Consider the following 26,488-nt stretch of genomic DNA (forward strand, 5'->3'; position numbering starts at 1 on the left):
TATAGACCAAGAAGACTGGATTCTAAAACTAATTTTAAAAAGCACTATTAGAGACTTTGCAGGACTTTCATGGAAAAAGAGAAGTCGAGAACAGAGCTCGTGTATATGTGAACTATCACCTGTGTACACATCTGCAGAAGCTCAAAAAGGATGACCAGGATATGAAGACACATTTCAGACTGAAATAAATAAGGATACCATTGTATCATTCAAATGCAATGCCAGGTGGCACAGGACAAGCAGGAGACAACTCGGGTTCAGGTGCAATGTCTGTGCCCTGTGTGAAATACATGCAATACTTAAGTGCTGTGTACACAATTAAAAGCATTAATAAAGATGTGGAAAGTAATGCAAAGGTTTTTCCTTTAAAAAAAGACTGAAAAGGTACTTACTTCCCTGCCAACATGCTTATTTAAAAATAAGGTACCTTTTGGCCCAGAACCTACAACATACATTCTTTTCTAACCATAAGTACTGAAGAGTGGGACTAACAGCTGGTTTGACTGTAAAACAAGAGAATTAGAGACAATTGATTCCCATAAAATTATACAAGAGTAAACCATGGTCTTGAGCAGTAGGTGTGTTATGTCCTTGGCTTGTCTGCAGGGTTTTTTAAGGTCTTAAGAATAATTTCAGTTTTAAAACTTAGCACTGAAAGTTGAGTTTTGCTGCTGGAAGATCCATGTTTAATCCTTACACAGCATTACTTTCACATACTGAGGCCGACATCACGGGTAGTCAAAGAATATGTTTAATAAAAAATAATTAAACTTCCATTTGCTCTATAGAACATCATAGAAAGTAATTCAATAAATTACAAATGACTTTTTAAGACGCTTGTTCAACTACAGAAAGCAAATTCAGACTACACAGAACACAACTGGCAAATATTGCAAATGTCCAAAAAAAACCTGGACTAAGACTTGGATCATGAAGCCTGAAACAAGGGATAGAAATACAAGGCAATAACAGCTAAGGTTTTTTTAGTAACTACCAACACACACTTTATCATCACCTTGGATATCCTTTTAATTTTAACTTCAGTATTAGTGTAATTCTACTGAGGTTTCCTTATAACCCTTAACTTTATACAACCGTATTTGCATATAGTTTAGCTGATAGTGGGACACATTTTTTTCCCCCTCTGGATCAAACTGATGAAAAATAACCCAAATATAATTATGTTCAAGTCTACACCAGCCTTCATTACTTGAAACTGTAATTGCCTTATTACATAGAAAGAATCACTAGAACAGTAACCAAACTTACTTGACCATAATAGGAAAATACTTTATTTCATAAATCTGATATAAATTAGGTTTTAGCCACAAGATTTAGGACTTGTTTTGTGGGGGAAGGGTGGGAAGTGATGGTATTGTTGACATACTCCATCAGCAAACGAAGTTAATAACTGCTTGTAAAACTTTGGCTATTTCATAGATGCATCCTAGTTAAATAAAAGTGCTATATTACACAAAGGGCAAAATATTAAATATGAAATACTTTTTCTTTTAATGATGAAGAATTGGCTACCCCCTTCTCTTGGCAGTTTTTCATTTTTACTATTGCTAAGACACTGCATGAAGGGCCAAAAATCAGAATACTATCTGGGAAAATACGTAACCAGCACAATCCAAATGGTACTTGTATAATTGTGTAATTACATCTAATACTGCTTCTAATCATGGGGCTAGTTATTTTGCACATAGAAACTTATATTTCATTGGTAAAGTTCTTGATAAAAAACAACACAGTTGTTTTACTGTACAAGCAAGCAACAGAACTATATCAAAATATACAGTTTTTGTTTTTTATTTTTAAATTTATCCCTTTGTAAAGCTTTTTCCATGACTTTCACTAGTACCTGTATCTATTTTCTCTTAACACTTGCCTATTCTTGGACCGCAAATGATGTAACCAAGGTCACCTGAAGTCTCAGTCAGTTCAGAAGTTCTGGAAATGTGAATCTGGGCCTCGACCGTGTCAGAGTAATAGCAGCTTAAGAAGAAGGAGGAATCATATCACACATCAAATCTTAGACAGATTTTATATAGTAAAGGGTTCTAAGGATTTGGACTTGAAAGAGATGCCTTATGCCCTGTTACTGTGGTTTCTAGGAATAATTTGTCTTCCTTACTATTCAAAGTGCTTTTTTCTTCAGTGGGTAACTCAGCATAATATATGAAGTGATATCCCAATAATGATTTTGGATAATATTTAGTCAGATTTCAATCTGCAGAGAAGTTTAAACTCAAAAGGAGCTCAAAACTATCTGTACTTTATTTACCATTATTAACTGGGAACTCCAGGAGGTTTTATGACATAAAACACAAATAGAAATCTACACAAACAAAGCAAACAAACATTTTTTACATGAATTATGCAGTGTTGAAAGGTCTTTTCAGTGGCACTTTATGACAGTTTGCCTCTTCTGAGTCTTGGGGAAACTACTCCTCATTTTGGGACTTTTAATTCTGCAGAGGGAGCCCAAAACTTTGCAAGGTGTAAACTAAATAGACCTACATGGTGCCAAGTAGCATGGGATAAGACAGTTTCTGCTTTATTTTCCCCTTACTGCTGTCAAAGAGAACAGCTGCAATGAGGGGGAAAGAAAACCCCAACAGTCTTATCTCAAGTAACTCAGATTTTAACATGCTATACAGGATGTCTTTAAAAAACAAAACAAAACCTGAAAACAAGTAATAGAAACCAATGTAAACTTCCTAAACTAACTCAGCTGAGGTAACAGGTAGCCAGTTTAATTGGCTAATTGGGAAAAATTTATCTTCTTTTAAACACACTTGTACCTGAATTGGAAACAGCAGTGCATCACAACACTAGAGCATTTTCATGTAATTAAAGCAATGGATGGTGATGTAGATTCTACAGCTTTCATGACATTCATTAGCTGCCCAAATTATTGCTGAGTTTTGATCTGTAAATTATAAGTGTCAAGGAGGCTGTAAAACTATATTCAAATTAAATCAATAATATGCATAAAGTATTCTGTGTTCACTGCAAATATATTAAATATACAGCTCTTACTTGAGCATTATTTTCATAAAATTAACCCCCCAACAAAATTATAATGCCTTTTGTTGTAATTTTACACCATTGTGTATTTGATAGTACATACAAGTTCAGAAACTTATGAACTTCAAGAAATATTACATGCAAAACGTCTCTGAAAGCAGTTTGCACTTCTAAACAAATACTGAAATGTTCGGTCAGTAAATCATTGATGCACTCAACACTGGGTTATTTACAATGAAATAATTAAAGAATAAATTCAAAATCAGTTTATAATTTAAGTGCAGAGTCTGGGGTCAGTCTTCATCGCTCGAATCCGAATCCTCAGATGAAGACGATGTACTGTCAGATCCAGATGAAGCATCCGCTTTCTCTGAACCCTCATCTGTGCTGTTTTCATTGTGAGAGCTTGGCTCTGTTCCCCCTTTGTCTTCCTGATCTCTAACCCTAGAATTTTCCTCCTTTTCTTCTGTGGGCTTGGCTGAGCCTGTGTCATTGCTTTCACTGTTCTGTACATCAAAAATATTAGACTGAGACAAAGCTGGGATATGAAGATTAAGGCCTGGAGTGAGAAGCATCCCTGGGTAAAGTATGTTGGACAAAAGTAAAGGGTTAAGAGAGAGAGGATTGGCAGCTGCAGCGGCAGAGGATGTCGAAGGAGAACTCGAAACAGAGTTTTCACCACCAGTATCCGTGTTTTGGTCTTCTGTCCTTTCCTTCTTTGCATCTGTCTCCTTTGAATCGTTTCCCTTTTTCTCCTCCGAAACGGATTCTGTGGACTTTGTCAGGAGTCCTCCCATGCCCAGCAGGTTTGGCAACCCGGCCATCCCTGACAGCAGCATGGGGAACATGGCAGCCACGTTCTTGGCCTCTCCCGCGGCGGCGAGGCCGGCCGGCATTCCCATCAGTCCGGCCGTCACCTGCAGCGACTGCAGGTTCTGCAGGTTCTGCTGCAGGGCCTGCAGGCTGGGCAGGTCCACTCCGGGCAGCAGCCCGTTGGCCAGCAGGGGGTTCACGGACACGCTGGCGGCCGAGGCGGCGGCGGCGGCCGCGGTGGCCTTGGCGATCTCGCTCTTGGGGCGCCGGCCCCTGCGGCTCACCTCCTCCCGCACCACCGGGCCCGTCAGGATGCGGTCAAACATTCCCTCGGGGAGGAAGCCCTGCGAGAGACACAGCGCGCTTTAGTGCTTTCTGGGAGCTTGAACATGGCAAAGGAAAAGCAAACAGAGAACTCAAGCGTACAGAGCAGTGCCAAAGGCTTCCAGACAAGCCCCTGGCACTTGTGCTGACTTTGTGCTACCACATCCCAAATGTCTAAGGCCCATCTCCACTGGGAGGGCTACACACGGCTCTTCTCACACCCTCCCCTAACTCACCCTTCATGATTTCCTGCCACATCAAGCCAAACATAGTAAATTATAGGAGCAAGCCCAATCTAAGATCCAAACCAGCACTGCTTTGAAATATTATCACACAGCAATTATTTGACAGTTTAACTAGCTTTCAATTTAAAGTTAAATATGTGTGATGGCACACAGACCAACAATCTCTGAGCCATTTTTGTTTTTGCTAGTGTCTCTCTAATGTCCTCATATTTCATCTCATCCATAAACTGAAGAAAAAACAATAAAAGACTCAACCTGAATTTAAATTAAATTCATAGTACTGCTATTTAGGGTTTGTATAGCATTGCTTCACCACTTTAAGACCCCCTACCTAACAACAAAGAATTGCAATGAATACCAATATCCCCTTCTAATTTCCTTTTTAAAATGGCAACCATAAGATCAAATATTACTGAACACCATAGTACAACTGCCTTTTTTCCCCAGCAAGTAACGCTGATTTACATTAGCTTAATACAACTAGAGGAATTCAGCACTCAAGTTGTGTTCTTCTCTACTGTAGATAACTACTCCCCCAGCAAGTAACATTAGCTTAATACAGCTAGAGGAATTCAGCACTCAAGTTGTGTTCTTCTCTACTGTAGATAACTACTTTCTCAAAGTAATTCTGCTAGTATTTATACCTCTATTCAGAGGTATACACTATACAACACAACTTCTTGAAGTTCAAAATTTGTCCTTATCTTCAAGGCAAAACTAAATTATAGTATCCTCATTGTCCTGATTTCTCAAAAGTGCATGCTAAAAGTAAAATAAATATTTGAAATTAGTAATTTTTTTTCTTCCTAACTGGAACTTCAGAGAAACTATTCTCATTCTTACATGATTTCTTGTCTAATATCTTTCCTAAAAGCCACTGGGCTATATTTAAGACATGAAAAGTCACAGTATTACAGCATCTTCAACAAAATCTCTAATTTGGGGCTGCCAGTCACTGTTCCACCCCCTTTCTCCTATTCCAGCTGTGCCAGCAAAGCATTTACTGAACTAAGCTGGCAGAAAGCTGACACTGACTCATGTTCGCTGTTCATGTAATACCAGAAATGAAAATCACACCTCTTGGCATGCATTTTTTTTTTCTGTTTGCCTTGTTTCCTTTCAGACACATTTCATGTCATGGTTATTTTATTCTGCAAATACTCACAGACTGTTTTACCACTTCTCCCCACTCAGGAGCCACTCCATATTCTGGATTTTCTTTCAAGAACCTGCACAAATCCTTCAGAGGGGGAGCAAATGCACCTCCAACCTGAGAAGCAGAAGATAGAAGTCAGTAAATATGTGACAACTGATAAGAAAAAAGGCAACATTAATACCTGACATTGTTTCATTTTTACCTGTTAAACAGTAAGTTAAACAGTACACTTCAAATTAACATGAAGCATGATGCAGCTTTTGGCTGACTCCTGGTGATAGGTGTGTATGTCCTTTGTTCTAAATCTACTAAACTCAAACTCATCTATTGAACTCAATTCAAGACTTCAATATTTGACATTCCCACTGATGTTTAATATTTAATATATAGTTAGACACGCAATGAATGGAAAAGCAACCACATGAACAGAGAACAGTGGTTCAAGTAGGTTGTAAATACAACCCTGTTAAAGTTTTCCTTTATTCAGTATATAAATTTTAACAATGAATGGAAAAGCAATCACATGAACAGAGAACAGTGGTCCAAGTATTACCAAGAAGGTTGTAAATACAACCCTGTTAAAGTTTTCCTTTATTCAGTATATAAATTTTATTCTCTCATCTCAGTCAACTTCTAAAATTACTTCTTTTAAGAGGCTCTGCCATCATGAAGTAAGTTCTTGAGGTTTTTTTCATGCAAAAAAGGCCAATTTGAAGTTACTAAACAGCATATCCTAATAAAAGCATATAAGCAGGAAAGTAAGCTTTTAAATTAATGAGAGCTATTATTCAGATCCAGGAAAAAAAAAGAGAACATTTTCCAGTTTCTGCTTTACTTTCTCTATAAACTGAAACTTCAACTCAGTATTTTCTAGGCTACTTTTGGTGCCTCACTCCCTGCTACTCGAAAGTATTACAGAACTAAAAAGGTAAATGAAAAAAACCAGGTTTGGTGATACACAGAAATGGGAGACAACTTATACACGGAAAAACTGATAAAGGTAAATGAAAAAAAAAAACAGGTTTGGTGATACACAGAAATGGGAGACAACTTATACACGGAAAAACTGATATTAATTAAGTATCCATGTACCAACTATGGAATGGAAATTTGAGAGGAAAAAAAAACATCATGAAAACACAGGTTTTCACAGTAAACAGAGATCCTCTCACTCCTTGATTTTCAACTTTGACAAGATCCCCTCAAGGCACAGCTCTTGAGGAGCAGCCACAGATCTCAGTTTCAAGAGACTCACAACCATTCCAGTTCCCCTCCAGAGCTGCCTTCTCAAAGCACTGAAGAGATTAAAGACTCAAATTCTGCCTTGCTCTCCTGTACAGATGGACAAGGCTCCTGACCTTAATATAGCAGCATACAAAAAAACCCCATCCTGCTTCCCTTGTAGCTGCTCTAACAAAAAGAGAAGCTGGCAGTGCCACAAGGGAAAGGGAAAATGCTCCATACACGGACACAACAGCTCAAAGATTCCCCCTGGATTGCTGCTCTGATGCTACACTGACATTCAAAGACACCATCAAACACATCTGGCCAGATCTGTTCAACAGACACCAGTAATGTTCTGCATGCTTTTCTTTAATATTGCCTGTAGCCTTCCCCAGAGCCTGTTCAAATGCATTGTGCTGTTCCCAAACTTTGACCACCTGCACAAAAATTCAATTCAATGCCTGCTCTCACATCTTCCACTGCTGCCTTTTCACACAAGAATTCCCTTTCTCCTTTTGTTCTCCTGTTCCCCTACCTAGAAAATTCACTTAGAAATGTGTCTGACAGCCAATACCTACTGGTGGATCTATAAAGGGCAAATGCCAGACATTACTGAAAAAAGCAAAAAGCAAAATCATCCAGAGGATTGTCTCAATTCCAAAGGACAAGTTTCTATACCAGATAGACTACCAGAACGATTTTAATTGTGTCAAAAATAGTAATGGGAAGATCACAAAAAAAAATCCTCAAACTTCTGACAAAGTTGCCACTTTGGTCACGTATTTTGAACGTGTATTTTAGTGGCCCTGCCTCTGTCTGAATCAATGGCACAAACACTGCACCATAGCGAGTGCTCAGTTCTATAAACCATGGGCTAAGTTTCTATTTGTATCTTACATAATTTTCATACTAGCAAAAAATTTACTAGAAGACTGTAATTGACGTTTTTGTTCTGTGCCAAAATTTTAAAACAAAAACCATTCATTTGCATACTGGGAAAATATTAGCAAGTATAGTATATCAAGTTCTTCATCTGGAGTAACTTTTCATTTGGGGAGCATGAGAATGGGAACAATATCATGAATACCTTTCTTGCGTTTCTTCTATTTATGAGCTGAACACGTTCTTCACCAGTCAAACTGTTAACATCCAGTTTATTGGGGTTTCGACAACGGTGTCTTTTTTGTTTGGGCCTCCCATCGTGCAGCTGCATCCTCTGTTATAAAGGAATTAAAAAGACAATTATCCTTCTGATATAACTCTCTAAAAACAGTAAGAGCTCTGTGCATTCTCTTGAGTTGGGCATTTATTTGAAGCCAACTTCAACTTCAGAAATATTTTAATACCAGTAACCTATTCACTAATCACCATCATTTAATAAGCAGCCCACTAAAAAGCACTAGATCATCTCTCTGATGCCTCTGCCCATTACTTTACTAATTTTTCAGTTTTTAACAGTGCTTTAACTGTCTGGAATATTGCTGCTGCTTTGTATTATCTTCCTGGAGAAGGAAGGCTGTTATTCCAGGTATCACACATATGATTTTCTTACATTCTGTTAAACATTAAAAAAATGTCAAATTCAGAAGTAACAGTATGAGAAGATCATACCCACACAAACACCACTACCATGGCACTGTACTGTAGGTATGAGATGCATTCCACAGTAAGTTCTTTAATCCTTTTTCACATCACTAAATATGCTGATACACATTTTCAGATCCTATAATAGGTATCACAGTAATATGAGCTTTCTTATCCTAGATATTTTTTAATAGTAAGTTAAATAGACAAAGATCTAATGTCTTGATTTGGTATTGCTTTTCTTGACAATTTCATTTGTGAGGCCTCACGCTGTAAAAAGAAATGGACATTTTCATTTTCCTATGTGGAACAGAAGAACAAGGAAATAATTCCCTGTAACACAGAACACAAACCAAAATATATAATATGTGAAATATTGTACTATTTAGCTAGGGAGAGGTGAAAGAAATACTCACAGGAATACAAGCTCCTGAATCTTCAACATATCCAGGATGTTCTTTAAGCCACCTTTCTAAATCTTTTCTTTTAGGGGCATCATCACCTGCAAGCCTTGTTCCATCCTTTAGGTTAATAACAGGAACTGGGCTCTCTGCATCGAGCATGCCTTGGGACTGTGTGTAAGTGAGTGCTGGGTTTATTCCTGCAGCAACCTGGCAGGAGTTAATACCTGGATTAACCTGGAGAAATTAAAAACATCTGATTTACTGCACTGAAAACAAACCATCACAATTATTTCATGTATGAGTCAATGAAGGCCACAGTTTTGCAGATCACACTCAAGGACTTGGGCCCTGCTCATGCCACAGAAATCCCTTCAAGTCACTGCCCAATGAGGTCCCATAACAGATGTTACAAGGAAGGTATGTATGTCCAAGTGTTGCTATGTCAAACCACAAATTTTTAGTAATACATTGTTAAAGTTCATCAGAATTAAAGTTACATTTTAAAAACAGTTATTGCTATTGTATATATCTAAAATTTAATGACACTCCACCAGTTTTCATCTGTGTAATCATAAACTATCAGCAAAAATATCCCAAACCTGAAAGTTTTGACTACAAGCTTTTGTGGAGCAGGGACAGCTGGTTATGCTCAGTTAAGGCACTTATAATACTAATAATTTTGATCTTGTTTTTGGATACAGAATGAAGTTTACTTACATGGTTAGGCTGTTTATTTCTATTCATAAAGAGGACATCAACCCCCTCCACATTCTTCCTTCTTCCTCGCCTCTTTTTGACTACAGGCTGACTGTCAAGGATGACTCCATTGGCACTGGCTGTTAAGTGACTGGAAGTACCTAATAAATGATGCAATCAAACTTGTGTCAGATGCTTGTTTTATAAAGAGAAACATGTCTGAATACAAAAAGGAAATAAAATTATTTGAATTATTGCAAGTGCATGTAATTTCTATATGTAACAGCAAAGATTATTTGCCCTTTGTTTTATGACTGCTTAAAGCATCATGAATATCAGGTTCTGAAAGCCACTTTACTATGAAAATTCCATTACTGCCCCTGCACCCCAAATTTATCTGTACAGGGATCATGACCATTGAAAACTGTTGATATCATACACACAAAGAGGCAGGCATCCCTAAATAAATGTTTAGCAAGACTTTAATAATTTGTTGCAAAATTTAAGCAGAAGCTGGTCTAAGTTAAGCACCCATTTCTAACATTTTAATCCAATTGTTAACTCCTTACTTCAGGCTCATTTTTATTTGTCACAGTATACCTACTGTTATTTTGTTATGAAACAAGCTGTAAGCTTTTGGCTATAAATCAAAAATTGATTCTAATTGTCCTCCATTGACTCTTTACAGGAGACACAAGGAAGATTACGAAGAGTCCAAATTGGCAGAGGCATAAATCTGGAACTCTTCATCTTTATTTACAAAGTAGCCACATTAAGTTCCAAGTTAAACTGATTACTGTCAGTGTACAGTGATGCACTTTATAATTATTAAAATCTTCTTTGGAGGGGGTTTACAGTGTATAATGGCATCATTCTACTAAATTAACATTACAGTAATTGACACTATGATAAACTATCAGGGAGAAATTCTCTCCAGCGTAGAGACATTCTCCAGACTGCAGTTTAGAAGAACACTCTCTCCATTGCCAATTCATGGATATCAACAGAAGAACCCAGAAGATTTAATACTAGATTGCCCTTCTCCTTTCTGACATTTTTTGTACCTGATTTGGGAAGTGATTTTGGGAAGTTGACAAGGCTGGTTTCTGAAGCATTCTGGAGTTCGCGTAGCCGAGCCAGATATTGCTGCTGACCCAATGCACCCTCCTCGCTTTCAAACGGCCTTTTCTGAGACATTCCCTGCTTCTGAAAAGTCAATTTCAAACCACCTTCCTGTTAAATAAATGCCAGGATTAGAAGAGCTTCTGCTGAAGCAGAAAGAACTACTTCACACTCAGGATTTTCACACACATTTACTCCAGCAGATTTGAGAAAGAATGAAAACAGTGTTAGACCTCGTACAATCTTGTTCTTCCATGTAAAACCAGAATATGAACAGAAATTTCATCTGAACTGAAAAATCCAGACACTGGTAAGGTGTTTACCTCCTGAATCCAGTCCTAGACCCAACTACATGAGCAACTAGTCACATATTTGTAGCACAGAGTGCTACAGAAAAATAAAATGTTTGAAGCTTCTAGCCTGCATTTAAACCCAGAAATTTTCCTGTAATCCTCTAAAAGACCATGAAATAACAAAATGCTTGTTGAAATGTTAAAAAAAAGCTGAACAGCAGAAATACCTTTTTATACTAACCAGATCTGTTAGAAACAGCATAAAACAAGCTGAGGAAGCATCAGCATGGCAAAAGTTCAATTCAGAAAAAAAAAAAAAAAAAAAGGGAAAAACCCCCCTCCCCAAAAAACCAATCCCAAACCCCAAACACTCAGTGCCCAGAAGCAGCAGACCCAAATACCCACAAACAAGTGTGTGAAGAAGTGAGAGTGAGAGCAGGCAGCCACTTGCAGGTAAAGCATGCCGCACACCGCAATCGCAACCAGGTCCTAGGGCAATAAAAATAAACATACGTCATTGATTTTCACTGTAAACTCCTTTTCTCGTACATGCTTCTTCACCTTTGACAGCTGGGGTGATTGGTCATATTCTTCTTTTACAGCTGCCAGAGGGGGTGTGGGTGCACTGGGCTCACTGTACTCTGCAGCTGCCCCCGAGCTGTCCAGGAGCTTGGTGGTGTAGAACGATGCCACTGTGGTGCTGTCGTAGCTCCTCCGGGCTGAAGGCCATTTACCCTTCAGCACTGTCTGACAAATGCTGTCCAGTCGGTTAATCATAACTCGATCCTAAAATAAGAGACAAAAATTTTCTAAGACCAATGCTTACAAACACTGTCACATTTATGCATTAGCTCTTCATTCTACAGAGAAGAGCAATGACAACATTTTTATCACTGGACTTGGACTTGAAGATTTTGAAGCTCCTGCATTTGTACTGATTCACTGTAAATCTGTACAGAAGTGTGAAAGCACTTCTGCACTTAATTTCACTATGCACCTCTAAACAAATATGCAACTTCTCTCATTAGTACAGGGTCTGGCAAAAGATAGTGTGTTTCAATCTTTCTGATTTTTATGGTAACTACCAAAGCAGTATTTGTATGTGTGGCTTTGACGCACTATTAGCAGGATCTGAACCTGTGAGCAGCACCATAACATACAGCAAATAGCATTTATAAAACTAAACCTACAATTATTCACGTCTCCTTTTAGCCTCCAAAACCATGTAATTCCTCATACCCATCTTCTGGACACCAAACACATAACACTTCACTCACCTCCATAATACACAGTTCTCAAGTCCCAGTAAATTCAGCTAATGCATTGGGACTATAGAAACTACTGGATTTTCTGATAATTTCACAGTTACTTGTCATGTAAATTTGCTAAAATCACAAATTCTGTAAGCAAACACTTATTTCTCAGTTCAAGGCTCTCCACTATATTTAAGTCAACTTTTTATGCTTTGAATGTAATTTTTCACAATATGCCAAAGACCTGTGACATTACAGTTATACTCCCCTTCAAAAATTTTGAAAAGCAGTGCCTAGATTTAAATGCATGTTTCAGGAGTCAACATAACAACATCTAAAAGGTTCTGAAGCTCAAATCATACAGCTATTTCCCCGGCTTCTTGGTTCTAACATACTTAACGGAATATTCATGTTAGAGCCCACCTTCAACTACTACTTTGATTTTCAAGGTTGCATTATGAACTTGCCTTTGGCCAGTAGGATGCAGCCAGCATGTATCCACCTTGTAGGAGATAACCAGAATTTGGTGTCCCATTGTTCATCTGGAAACTGTCCTGTGTCTCATCTTGTGTGGTGCTCAGAGAGGCCACACTCTCTTCATCATAGGCTTTTATATGTGGAGTTCCTTCTGCTAAAAAAAACCATCAAAATCATTATGCTGTAAGGGAATTAAACACTCACTGTAAGAGGTCCAGGTGAACAAAACACACACAACAATGTTCAGAGAAAGTTCAAACACAAAGTTAAACTGAAGAATTAATCTCAGGATTTTCAGGCTGATCCTTTTCTAGGGATGTATACTCCACACATATTCCTGTTAGTATTTTGAAGCTTAAGATGTTGAACATTTAGCTATGTGGAAACAGACATGCTGCAGAGTAATCTAACAGACAGTCTTCAGTTAACATATTTATTTGGTAAGACAACATTCACTAAAGCATAGAATTAAATTGAAATCAAAGGTGTCTGTCACCAGCACATGGCAAATCCACTAGACAGTACTTTAAAAGAACCATTTCCTTTACTGCATGGAATACTGCATGCTCCATGCCTTGCACATGTGTGCCTGCATAATTCAGTTGTTCAATTTTTGATCACTGAGGATTTTTCCGTATTATCTTTCCAGTGTGTTCTCTGACTTTCTTATATTTCATCATTAGTATTTCATTTTTGCTTCCATTCGGACAACAACAGAAGTTTCACTATGACATGGGGGAAACAGTCTAAAACAACAAAAGAGAAGTGCTGCCTGAAAATATAATTACTACATCAGCACAAGGAGTAAGAGGGGCAGCTCTTCAGAAATTAGATTTGTCCTTAACAATAGCTCTGTACTGAGTCATTTGATAGAATCCAGCATTCCCTTCAGAGATGCTTTAAATGTGGAAAGTATGCCAAAGGGTCATTGCCATTGAATAACCAATGAAATAAAACCTGGGCTTAAAATTAATATACAGATGAAGTTAAGTGAACTTTCCAGCATTTACCAATCTCTTCAAACCAACAGCAAAACCACCAAAAAAAACCCCCAAAACAAAAAGGCCAACTGATTTATGACATTCTGCAGTCTGAGGAAGGCAGGATTATTTGTCTAAACAGACTGAGCTGCTACAAAACAAGCCTAATATTTGGACTTGTAGCACACTTATGGTAACCACAATCTCCATCTGAATATTTATGTTATATAAGCATTCCTTTGCTGTCATTGTAATACTGTTTGCATACCAACTGTTTCCTCTAAAAATGTCCTTCCCCTGCTATAGGCAGCAGCATATTAGTAATTTTCTGCAAGTGGAATTTTACTTGCCCAGTAATAATTTCCCCAGTAAATTCACCCCATTGTTTCCATTTGTCATCTCCATGGACAAGGAGATCCATCTGATTAAGACAATGCCATTTCCCCTTAGGTTTTGGAAAAAAACAGGCTCTTAATCCCACTGCCTGCCTTCATTTTCTTCTCTTCTCTATTACCATTTGTATAACACAGAGAAATCTTTTCATATTCTGAGTTTCAGTGGGGGAAGTAGAGGCCATTTCACAGCACCAAAGTAAGGAGTGTATTAAATAATGAATGGCTGGGTTGTTAAAAACTCTAAATCACTTTATCAGAGGCTTTTGTTTCCAGTTTGAAGCTTTCACTGTGTCTGTGTTACATGGTCTTATGTGCTGCAGACACCTCAATCTTGGCTAAGCAGTTTGGTGTTTTTTTAACGAATTTTTGGAAAAGTTTTTGAGTATTTGAAAATTTTCAGTGCAAAAAACATTATTTGGGCACTGCAAAGTTCACAACAGGAAGCAGCTGACATGACTCGAGTTCGGACAGAAGGAAGCTTGCAGGTTTTATGAAAAGAACATATGAGGAAGCTACACAGACAGGTGAGCAAGAGTGGAAAAAACAAACAGGGAAACCTAAAGGATCTGTTCAGAAAGAAAAATAACCCATAGTAGGGAATACACACACAGAGTATATTTCCAGAAAACACTGTCCATTCCACTCTCCCACACATGGACCACATGCACAGCAACCTTGCTCAGGGATCACAACACATCCTGAGTACCTCACCAAGGCATTGATATGAAGCAAACAAAAAGCAGTATTTCTGAAATTCTTCCGACTCACTTGGAAGAATCAAGCAAATATGTTTATTTACTTCAATGTTATGTTTAATGAAGTTTACTTCTGTGGAATTTAACAGCCTTTTAAGGACATTTTTCCATTAAGAATAAACTAGTTCAGTAAAGAATTATACTGCAGAAGTAAGACTACACACATACCACGTTTTTGTGCCTCCTCTTCATCACTATCACTCTCTTCAGACGATGATGATGATGACGACGATGATGATGAGGACGACGAGGAGGACGATGAAGATGCTGAAGAACAAGATGAGGATGATGAAGAGCTAGAGCCAGATCGAGAGTGGGAACAAGATGAAGAAGACGAAGAGGATGAAGATGATGACCTGGAAGAACAGGATGATCTATCTGAGTCAGAGTCTGAGTCAGAGCTAGAGTCAGACCCCCTTTTGCTGACTCTCTGTTTTTTGGAAGCTGGGTTTGGAGTTAGAGGCTCTGTCCTTGCTGCCACCATGCGCCTGTCTGTCTCAGCCTTCACGCTAGGTCTGTGGTCTGTAATTTGTATCGGGGTGCCATTTTTGGGACTCAAAGGTTCAGATTTCAGTATTGTCTGTGTCTCCTCTGTAGACATAGATTCCTCTTCAGAAGACTGAGGGTCCTCTTTCAGATTTTCATTTTTAGCTTTTGTGTCCTCAAAAGCATTCACTTTAGCATCTGACAGTCTTGACTGAGGTGTAAGAGGAGAAGCAGATAATGCCATCTGGTACTGGTGCAAAAGTGGAGTAGAAGTCCTTGAGAGAGCCACTTTGTTTTGATTATAGTTCCTCTGGGCAGACATAAATGAGAGCTCAGGATCACGAAGAATATGATAATCCGTCCTGCTGACTCCGTGTTTAGCAGCTCCAATAAGCAGATCCCTGTCGTGAGTCCCACACTCCCACCAGACAGGCAGGTCTGGGTTTGGCTGGCACAGCTTTAGCCTCTCAAACAGCTGGGGGTGCCTGAGAGCCTGTTCCCGCACTTTGCGCAGGAGCTCGATGCGGTACAACGTCCGGGAAGCGCGCTCCTCTGTGATGGGCTGGATAAAAAGGTTTGGGTCCACGAGCTCTGTATCAAAACAAAACAAATGAGAATCTGCCAAAACCAACGTATCAGTACTTTAAGTAGATGACTAATGAGTTAAGGTATGTCTCCCCATTACAAGCTTCCTTTCCTTAATTCTTCCTCCCCCATTTTTATCTTCCAACACATGAAAGAAAAACCTTTTCAAGGTAAGCACTGACAACACAAATTTAAAAAGTAAAAGCATACACACCCACCTTCTTTAGAGGGGAGGCGACAGACCCTCCTGCACATTGACATAAATGCATACAGGTATTTTTCCAGGCTCTCATCAGTTTTCTTGTGCAGCCGAGCCATCGCTCGAAACTTGGTCCAGTCAAACCTTCCCCTTTCAGGGTCAAACACCACTCCAAATGTGGACACGACTCTGTAAAAGTCAGCTTCTTCTCTTCTTGTCCATCTTGACCAGCAAGAAAAAGATGTGAAATTCTGTCAATTTCTTCACTGTTTCACACGTTATGTCTTTACCATTTTTTACATTAGGGCAGATTGAGAAAGTACATTTGCATGCTACACATACCTTTGCTGTCTTTCAATCTTAGCAGCCATTTTTGGATTTAGTGCAGCTTCTTCGTATGGCAGCTGCATCATACTGGTTTGTACTGGGAATGTTGGCTGGATCTGCTGGGCCTGCCTGTTTTTACTCGTCCGTTGGTACGCGGTGATCAGGCGGCGCAGACGCGTGGTTAAGGCAGACTGAGTGGGCCAATAGATTTTGTCCCCTTCCATCATTTGTCCATCTATGAAAACCAAGTCATGGGAAAAGTAAAGATGTTGATTATTGCTGGTTTCTATGGTTCTATACTAGGTAATTATGTTTGAGTTAAGAATTACAAGAATTAAATAATTCAAAACACAACAGCAACTGGCTCAGATTGGAAGTTTTATGGACTCACCTCCATCTGCTATTACAAGATCACCTGGGGATGAAACATCATCCTGTAAGAAAACAAAAGTGAAGCACAATTCAAAATATATCTCTCTCCAGAGATTTAGGTTAAACATACATCTTACAACAATTTCTGAACATGACAAAGAACAAAAGTAACAAATAGTTTGGATAAATGGCTAACAGGGCATACAACAGAACCATGCAACAATTCCCTACCATTCCCACCCACCCAGACAACTTCAGAAACTTATGGAGTAAGCTTTATCAGTTTAGAGAAATACAGAAAAAAGAAGTAATCATTTGCTCAACAAAAAAGTGGAAGTATTACATTACAAGTGAATGTGTGTTGAAGTGTCTAAGTGAATGAGTGTTAAAAAGAGCTATTGGTGCCCACTATACCTCTATGTCATCTTTAAACAGTGCTGGTGCTGGTTTATACTCTGGATCTTCCACATCCCTGTTAAAATTTCAACACAAAAGAAGCCATTTTAGTAATATTTTACACAACTAACTGAGAAGTGTAAAAATGTTTTCAATTAAGTAAAACTGATTTAAATTTAGTAAGATGCTGTATTTTAATTTTCTGTTTGAAATGAAGAAAGTATTTCATGGCAGCTTTCATGGCAGCCTGCTCATCCAAGTCACTGCATCATCCAAAGGTATTCTTTATGACCACTACTAAAAACCTCAGTGATGAGGCAATGAACAAAAGCAGTTCTCTCTTTCAGCAGTTACCAGTAATTCTCACATTGATCTACTGGGGTCACTGGTCAGCTACAAGACTAAGACATCAAAAGTTGACCTGAAATCAAGTTGAACAGGTCTGTAGCACTCCACCTCCGAATGCTTTTGCACTTCAGTGTCTAAGCAGCATTTTTAACATATCAACACAAGGTAAAATGCTTGTTAATAACAAGTTGCTGCATTTTTTCCCCTAACTGTGAAATCCCAAACTTAAGCAGTTGTTATACCAGTCCTCTTTTCCACCCTATGGGAGTAAAATCAAAGTAGTATCCCATACAACAATGACACCAAACTCATGTAAAACCAGTTAGGAGGAGAATAAGGTACAGCACATAAATTCAAATTAACTTGTTTTAAGGCCCCAGAACATTCCCTTCCATACCCATCCATATAATCATTTGCTCTCTGTTCAGCAGCAACTGCTTTCTCATCAGGTTTTCCAACCCTTTCCAAGAAGCAAAGAGCTGGGTCTGCTCTGATAGTGGTAACCTATAATGGAAAAAAAGTGGAAAAAAAGTGGCAAAAAATCAACTTCCATAGTAAAAAAAAAAAATTGAGTGTAAGGTGTTTTTATTTCAGGGTATGGGGAAGTACATACACAGTCAACCTCATTACTCACCATGTTTAAAAACTCCAATTAGAAGAGATTTATCTGCATCTGCATCCCACCATTCAGCAGGAACTTCAGAGTGGTCTGGCTCAGGAACCCAAACATCAATTTCACTAAAGAGAATCAGCAAGAGCACATCAACATCAATACAATTCAGAGGAAGAAATAAATTTTTTAATTTTCTTAGTATATTTCTACTTCATGTGGGACTTTAAAGCACACAAATACAGTAAAACCAGCAATACAAAACACCCAGACAACTTGGTATTTTGTATTTGAGACCAATAATGGGGAAAGAATACAAAAGCAAAACCAGTATACACCATTCTTCCTCTCCCCGTGAACTTCACTAACTCCCAGCAGCCTGTGCTAGCACACCATTGCAAAGCAAAGATTATCTGTGTTAGTGTTTAACAGCATGAGAAGGACTGTTTCTCACTAATATTTCTGAATCAAATTACAACTTTCTATCTGCCACAAGCTCCTGGAGCAGTGAGTTCAAGAATTTCCAAACAGCAATACTTGCCTTTCCAAAAAAAATGTTAAAAAAACTGACGGCATTAATGGAATACACAGCACATAATCACAAGCAGGGGAAAACCTGCCAATTATCATGTCAAGTACATAATTCTATCTTTCACTCACTTTTTCAGTCTATTTGACTCATATTATTTTACTTTATATAGCTAGACTCATGAAGAGGAATCAGGACTTCCTCATGTCAAGTTGATGAAGTGTTTAGTAAACAAAGAGAAAACAAAAACATGTTTCTCACAGCCTAAGGATAAACACATTTAGTTTTAACATTTCTCATTTAGGTCTAGGCAGATCCTTGAATTTTCATCTGACATTTGAAATAAACAAGTAAAAATATTCTCTATAGTTCACCTGGCATCAGTTCCATCAAAGACCTTTTGGAATTCATTACCAATTACTTCTTGCTTTAAGTAATATAGCATTCTTACTCGAAGTAAGACTCTAAGTAAAGAAAAAAGAGAAATACAAATATTAGAAATCAAAATCTTCCAGTAATTGTGGAGGGTTTTGTTTTATCACAGACATTTCAAGTAATTTTCCTTAAACATGCTTCCTTCAGTTTTAAGGTGGGGGGGGGGGGTTAACACCCAGCTCTGGTGACCTAAGACTTTTTATTGTAATCACATTTACAAATTGTTTCATGGCAAAATTTCTTTCAAATCCCAAAGACCAGGATCAGCAGAGCATTCTTCACTTGCTTCATAAAATACTGATACGAACAAAGTGCTATTTTCCCTTTTCCTGCTTAGAACATGTCCTTAGAGAGGATCGAGTCGGCTGACAATGAACATCCTTCCCCTTAACCTTTCCATTCCTTCTCACTCAGTTTGGTGCATGACCCCAATGACTTCTGCATGCTTTACCTCAATTCTTGACTACAGCTGTATGAATTGCCCAAGCAGAATATGACAAGTTTTGCTACAGAAAAATCGTTTATCAAAACCAAGTTCATTCACTGCCATGAATGACTAAGCTTTCACAAACTGGTAGCTCAAATTCTCTGAATCCTAGAAAACATGCCAGGGAAACGGCACGTAAGATTGAGGGGCAACAACTTCAGTGCTTTCAGTCTCTTTGATAAGCACGCCCACTCTTTAGTCCCTTGCTGCTGCAAGGCACCCCAAACATGTTAGCAAGAGATCCCTCCACAGACAAAAACAGTTTCTTCAAAAACTGTAACAGAATTATTTTACATGTGAAATCATCTGTTCATGTCCAAATACACCAAGACCCATTTATTCTAATCAAACTAACACCATTAAAACTTCTTTCTTCCTACTGCCACAACTATTTTAAAGTCTAAGACAATGAGAAACTAGAAGAAAAAACAAACATCAAAAGACATTCATTTCAGCTACTGCTTACTTGTTGCAATGGTGTTTTATGTGCTTTTTGTATCCTTCATCTTGCAACAGATGCTCTGGATTGTATTTTCGAAGCCATTCAGCTTTGTGTATATCAAAAGTGCTAGCCTGGGTCTTCACTTTTTTTCCTTTTCTTCCTCTAGGCACAGGGGCTGATAAGCCTATATAACGTAAAATATTACAGGTATAGATATAGATGCCCACAATATTTCTAGTTCCCATATCCTATAGAGGCATTGAATCTGCAGTGCAGGATCAACACTAAGATCAGCCTCTGTATGCGAGTCTTTTTGTGTCTCAGAGCATCTCTGGAGTACACATCACCTGAAAGGACCAACAGGAGAGGGGGAGAAGAGGAGTGTGCTGTCTGTCACCTACCATGAAACAGAACAGGTTCTTCTGAATGAAATGAAAGCCCTCACCAAACACCATTTGGGTAAGCCATCAAATCCAAGGCAAAGCAGCAGTGACACTTCTTTGCCCATCAGCTGAATTGTGTGCTTGAAATAAATCCCATTTATTTCAAGTAGGATGTGTTCAGAGAGGGTTTTTTGCTCTTTTTATCCCAGTACCACAGGCACACACAGATGAAGCTGTTTAAGTGCAGAAACACATTAAGTCCTTACCGAGGTGGTTCTGTAACTCTCGCGTTTGCCCATCCTCTGTTGGGGTGATGAGATCCCATATAAAACTCTTTATTTTCTCATCCCCTCTGTAGTGAACAAGGCAATAGGCTAACAGGGCCCTGCAAATGATTTCCACATCCTGCTCATTCAGCTGCCTCTTGAAGCGGCCATGGGACAGAATTTCTCTCCATCGGCCCCACCTAGTCCAAAGTGAAACACAAATCAGCACCTGGAAGTGAAACACTACAGACTTCTCTTACAAAAGAGAATTCTTCTCTAAAATACTTAGCTTTTAACCTTTTTCTTTCAGCTTAAGTTACTGAGTAGAAATAATAAATAAAGTAACATTACTTTATTTAGTTTATTATTAGAAATAATAAATGAAGAAATAAAGTAACATTACCAACATAACTCCACATGATTAAAACAGTTTTAAACAAGAAGTGCCTCTTAACAAAAAATATGGATGACTGTTTTGAACTTCAAAGACACAAAACTGATGGGAACTCATTCTGACAGGAATGCTGTTATTTTTCTTTTAAGATGGGTGAGAGAACAACTAAGATTTGATTTCCAAATCATGTTATCTGATTTCAGCATGCTTAAAATAACTGGTTAGATTCTCAGTTCCTATTTGTGCCTCACAGAAGTGCAAGATGTTCTACAATTATGAAAATCAAGTTACCTACCAAGGCATTATTTCAGACATTTTTAAGGAGTCTTGAGCTGCCTGCAGCCCTTACTGTAATAATTTTTAGAGAGACTCCTGTAGTGCCCACGTTAAATGCTGTAATCTCATTTGAAGAAAGATTTTCACCCTTCTTTCTTAATGTTTTTTTAATTGCAAATTGTCAGGAACATTTATTACAGGATGCAAGATAAATTCCTGTTCTAAAAACATTCCCTGCACACACTCCAGGTCACTGCCAATCTAGAGTTCAGTTATTCCACAAATACTATTTACTACATGGAAAAACCCATATTTTTAAAACCCTTCACAGAATGAAGAAGGATGTCCACAATACCCATAGACCAGCAAGTTCTTCTCCACTCGGAAGCACTCTGTCCTTCCGTAGCCATTGGAGCGGTCGCACGGCCGGCGGAGCTTGGGCTTCTCGTCACCCTCACTCTCCACCTCAGACAGCTCTGCCAGCTCATCCTTGGTAGCACTGAAGGGCCGTGTTTGCTTCCTGATTCTTGGGGTATCAATGACAAGGCTGTTCTGCAAAATTGCAAACAAACCTTGTTTTTGTCAAGCACACAGCTCCAGTTCAGAAACAATTCCTACCTCTTGCCAATTACAGCTATTCATGAGGACACTGAGCACCCATGGAGCAAGTAAAAATTTGTGGTATTTAAGGCAAGAAAAAATGAGTTTCATATGCTAATGCCAGCACATTAGTTACAAACAACACAGACTATCTCACCTGAGCTGAATGCTCACACAGACTACTCTGCAGTCTTTCTGAGATAGAGGGCACTGAAACCTTTTTGAATCAAATGCATGGGGAATGTCTTCAAGTATAGGACACAGATTGCAATATTATAAAATTTATACAGGTTTTAGTCACTTATTTTGCAGAGTCAAGTCCAAGATTTACAGACAAGAGAAATGGGGCAATCAGAATAATTCCACCATTTCAATCATTTTCAGGTCTTTGACAAAAGTCAGAAACGTCCAAACTTTTCACTGGACAGGAGGGAAATTAGAAACTACAGCTCTCAGGAGGCCGACTGCTCATGCACAAATAAGCCAGCACAAAATGTTTGATTTGTTGAAATATTAATGAAAAAGCACCAGAAATCCCATACCTGCAATCTCAGAATTTAACAGCAAGCACATGCTTGAATTCAAAAACCACATTAAAAAAGTACTTACTCTACCACTGATAGCATCAATATCAATTTCTGCTTTTTTGGCCCATTTCTGCCAGAAGTTGGGATCATCTAGTGAAATATCAGTCCTGTTTCCAGATGCAACAAAACTAGCCTGTAATAAACAAAACTAAAGCTTACCAACATCATACATCAAAAGTTTGTAGTTTGCCTCACTGCTGTACGATTGCCTGACCTTATTTCATCAAAAATCTCCCAAGCAGCTGTTAAGACTTTAGAAGTTACTTACACTGCAAAGCAACTCAAAAGCTCTCCTCCCCCTTAATTTTTAAAAATCAGAACCATAATATATCAGAAAAATCTAATGAACTTTTATGCACCATCAGGAGAGCAGAACATTAAGCAGCAAGATTCTTCTGCTTCTAAGTCTGAATCTAAATTACTTGAATGGAAGAAAAAAGAATCTTTTGAAGAGGCTTATCAGCATTTGGGGATTTCATCTCATGCAGAAGTACTCGCTTGAGGGAAATTTCAAAGGGGTGTTTAAGCTGCCAACAATCAAAGCCTGAGTGCATGGAATAGGCTTAATTTCAGAAGGCATTTAAAAAACCCTGATACACTGCATTTGGGAAAAAAGTAAATATACAAAAAAATTTCTAACTCTTCTGATAAAAAGACAGTGATGATGATCTTTAGAAATCTAGTTCTTGTTTAAGCCATAATCAGCAAGATACAAGAAAACCTAAACAAACATATAAATAAATAATATTTTTAAATATTGCCATTTAAGAATATAAATATTCATTTACGATATTTAAAGTCTTCTTTTTTCTTTGCCTTTTTAATTATTTTGGAATTGTCACAACTGCAATTATGAAGTGCCCACACCCCAAGCTCAGTTTTACCGCTTGATATTTTACACTCTCAGCCCCCTTTCTATGTACATATATGTATCTCCACTCACTGCTATTTTAGGACACTTCGTATTTTGCTTCTCCAATTCTTACCAAAAAAGCTCAAGATTCAAAATATATCCTTTGGTTAGGCATTTTTAAAATGCATTTTTTAACCATATTAATTTTTAACCTTGTTAATTATTGTCATATATATTTTCCCTTTCCCTTAATGTATCTAAATACAACTAGATCTATAAGCAAATTTGTTTTAATATTCTTGGTTAATGCAGCTCATCATATCTCCCACAACCCCCAGCCTTTCCCAAAGCAGCACAGATCCATTACTCATCCTTGCTCAAGCACACTCCTTGCACCTGGCGTTTACAGAATCTGTCAGTGGCAATCTGACTTTTTATGTGCACGTTAACAGAAATGTACAGATGCAAGAACCCAAAACATGCACCTCACACATGGGTATCCCCATTAAACACAAAGAAACAGAAGTTAAAAGTAAGGCCTAAGCTCTACAAGATCCACATTCACAGCTCTGTACTGTCACAGAACACCCTGGTGCTCTGCACCTTGGCAAACGTGGAGCCTCTTCCCTCGGACTCGATCGTGATGGTTTTAGTCCGACGCTGCAGAATCTGGTCAATGTCTTCCTCACAGAACTTGGAGCCCTCATCCTCCTCATCCATAATGGCACCATAGGCACCTCTTCGAAGCAAGTCTTCTATTTCTTTTTTGGAGAGTTGTTGGATCTGAGCAAACGCAATCAGGTTTAGACAGCCAAGAAAAAAAATCCCTGAAATGTTTTCTCTCCTCTTTCCCATCTTTCCACAACTCGTGCTTATGATATATAAGCCTAAATCTGGAGTATTAAAAGCTATGAGAAAAGTCTAGCTGATAGCTGAAATAATAAATTAGGTGCTTACAGTACCCATTTTTAAAAGTATGCCTTTTTTTTGACTATTCTCAACACCATGATGTGCATTTTTAAAAAAGTTACCTGTTCATACTTATATTAAAGTAACACATTATCTTAGAATGAAAAAATACAAGGAAAGAAAGAAATTTTTCTCCTTGTTTTAACACTTTGACATTATCTACCTTGAACTTTATGAGGCAAGAAATAGTGAAAGATTTATCAGAGTAACTGACTAGATTTAAAATTCTATCAGCTATATAGCTAGTTCACATCAGAAAACAGAATGGAGATGCAAATGACAGAAAAAGGAAAAAGTGGCAGCTTCTGTAATTTAAAGTAATTCCCACATGATTACAAAAGCAAAAGGAAGGTTATTTCAGGAAATAAATCTACATACACCACCAACACTGTTTTCTCTTCCACTCATACTCTGCAAGACAGCCTTATCCAGTCCCAGTTTCAGACTTGCTCTGTCAAACATCTCTCTCTCATAGGAATTACGTGTGATCAGTCTGTAGACCTTCACTGCTTTGTTCTGACCAATCCTGTGGCATCGGGCTTGAGCCTTTGGAAGGAAGAGAAGACAGAAATTACAATTTAGACTCACTTAATAATAACATAGTGATCTTTTAAAAACCTGTTTCTGCTGTAGCCCAAACCAAAAACAGGAGCATGAACTCAAAACAAGTTAACACACATTTAAGCAAACAGAAGCTATCAGACATTTTCCACAAAGTAAACAGTTTTCTTAAAACAGTGTAGCAAGAAAAATGCAGCTGAATGGCCTGTGCTGAATGTTCCTGACTGGTACCTCCCTTGCAGTAACACCAGATAAAAAGACCTGCTAGCTCCTAAGTGAGCTGATCTCCTGAAACAAACGGTAAAGGAGTTGCAACTTGAGAATTATTTAAATTTCAGCATCCAATTCCTAGATTCAAGTAATTCACTTTTTGTATTGCATATTAATCCTATTCTGTATACTATAATTCAAATGAACACCTCTATTTCCATAAACTGTGTTAGTCAGTACATGCAAAATATAGCCCCCAGGTTCACAGTGTCATCAATTCTTAAGGGTGTTACCAAATCACTGACTTCACCTGTGCTATACATTTCAGAAGTAACTGATTTGAAAGTTCCCAACCAAATGAAATCTCTTCTGAACTGAAGGCATCAAAAAACTTTAAACACATGCCCTAAAACATAAATCTTTCAAAATTACATGTGTTCAAACAGAGACAATATTCAAAGCGATGAAATTTTTATCCATTGGGTTTAATTAGGGATCTCTACCATGCTCAAAAAAATTTACCTGCAGGTCATTTTGGGGATTCCAGTCAGAATCAAAAATGATGCAGGTATCTGCTGCAGTCAGGTTGATGCCCAGGCCCCCAGCCCGGGTGCAGAGGAGGAAGACGAAGCGATCCGAGTCGGGTTTGCTGAAGCGGTCGATGGCAGCCTGCCGCAGGTTCCCCCGCACGCGCCCGTCGATGCGCTCGTACAGGTACCTGCAAACAGCACACACACAGCACGCACGGCTTCACAAGTGGGTCTGCAATTCAGAGAGCCTTTGAACAGCTCTACTGCTTACATTTATTCTGTATAGTGAATTAAAGTGATAAAGACTAACTCTGAATAGCAGCGGGTAACATAACCACGAATCATGTCAGAACTTGCAGAGCTGTAGCACCAAGGCACATCAGCAAGTCCAAACACTGAGCATTTTAAGACAAGTTCTTCTGCATTTTGTCCACTAAGCAACTACCTGATTATACCTGCACTACTCAGTTGCATTAAAACACACCCTAACCTGAAGTCCCTATGTGGACACTCAAGTTTTTCACATATTATCCTTGGATCCCTGCCTAGGGTCACATAAGCAGGACAGTGGACTCTTGTATTATATACCAGATTGCCTGAACACATTAAGGGTAACCAAGCAATCAGCAGAAACCAGAACTTGGTGAGCTGTCACCGGAAAAACTGCATATTGATTCTGTAAAGATTAAGAGAAATGGAACAAAAAATGACACGACAGCACCTTTAACAGTCTTTACCAAGGCCTCCTAGACTAAACCGAGCAAATTTTCAAGCCTGAAGTAAAACTCTCATTTGTTACCTTTGACAATAACAAAGACTGCTTTGAAACTTCTGAAATCAAGCAAAATGCTTAAAAAGGGAGCAAATACTTCTGTACTTGTACACTGAG

At 38.4% G+C, this 26,488-nt stretch overlaps 1 protein-coding gene across 2 annotated transcripts in view; it reads right to left on the reverse strand.

The window, feature by feature from the left end:
- Window positions 1-733: 733 nt before the first annotated feature.
- The window catches only part of CHD9 (chromodomain helicase DNA binding protein 9), an 87,481-nt gene continuing 61,726 nt past the window's right edge, over window positions 734-26,488 (reverse strand). For both annotated transcript variants that reach the window (XM_039721099.1, XM_039721100.1), the window contains 23 exons: window positions 25,592-25,787; window positions 24,677-24,844; window positions 23,933-24,112; window positions 22,499-22,609; window positions 21,645-21,841; window positions 20,620-20,819; window positions 19,995-20,154; window positions 18,981-19,070; window positions 18,095-18,205; window positions 17,865-17,969; window positions 17,138-17,195; window positions 16,743-16,785; window positions 16,367-16,586; window positions 16,044-16,246; window positions 14,923-15,831; window positions 12,615-12,778; window positions 11,408-11,680; window positions 10,544-10,712; window positions 9,501-9,640; window positions 8,796-9,017; window positions 7,883-8,011; window positions 5,581-5,685; window positions 734-4,190 (listed from right to left, as the gene is read on the reverse strand). In XM_039721099.1, the coding sequence (XP_039577033.1) occupies window positions 3,327-4,190; window positions 5,581-5,685; window positions 7,883-8,011; window positions 8,796-9,017; window positions 9,501-9,640; window positions 10,544-10,712; window positions 11,408-11,680; window positions 12,615-12,778; window positions 14,923-15,831; window positions 16,044-16,246; window positions 16,367-16,586; window positions 16,743-16,785; window positions 17,138-17,195; window positions 17,865-17,969; window positions 18,095-18,205; window positions 18,981-19,070; window positions 19,995-20,154; window positions 20,620-20,819; window positions 21,645-21,841; window positions 22,499-22,609; window positions 23,933-24,112; window positions 24,677-24,844; window positions 25,592-25,787 (5,017 nt within the window). In that variant the 3' untranslated portion in view covers window positions 734-3,326. The remainder of the gene's footprint in view (window positions 4,191-5,580; window positions 5,686-7,882; window positions 8,012-8,795; window positions 9,018-9,500; window positions 9,641-10,543; window positions 10,713-11,407; window positions 11,681-12,614; window positions 12,779-14,922; window positions 15,832-16,043; window positions 16,247-16,366; window positions 16,587-16,742; window positions 16,786-17,137; window positions 17,196-17,864; window positions 17,970-18,094; window positions 18,206-18,980; window positions 19,071-19,994; window positions 20,155-20,619; window positions 20,820-21,644; window positions 21,842-22,498; window positions 22,610-23,932; window positions 24,113-24,676; window positions 24,845-25,591; window positions 25,788-26,488) is intronic.

This window comes from Passer montanus, unplaced genomic scaffold (genome assembly GCF_014805655.1).
Source record: "Passer montanus isolate IOZ18808 unplaced genomic scaffold, ASM1480565v1 scaffold45, whole genome shotgun sequence".
NCBI classification, from domain to species: Eukaryota; Metazoa; Chordata; class Aves; order Passeriformes; family Passeridae; genus Passer; species Passer montanus.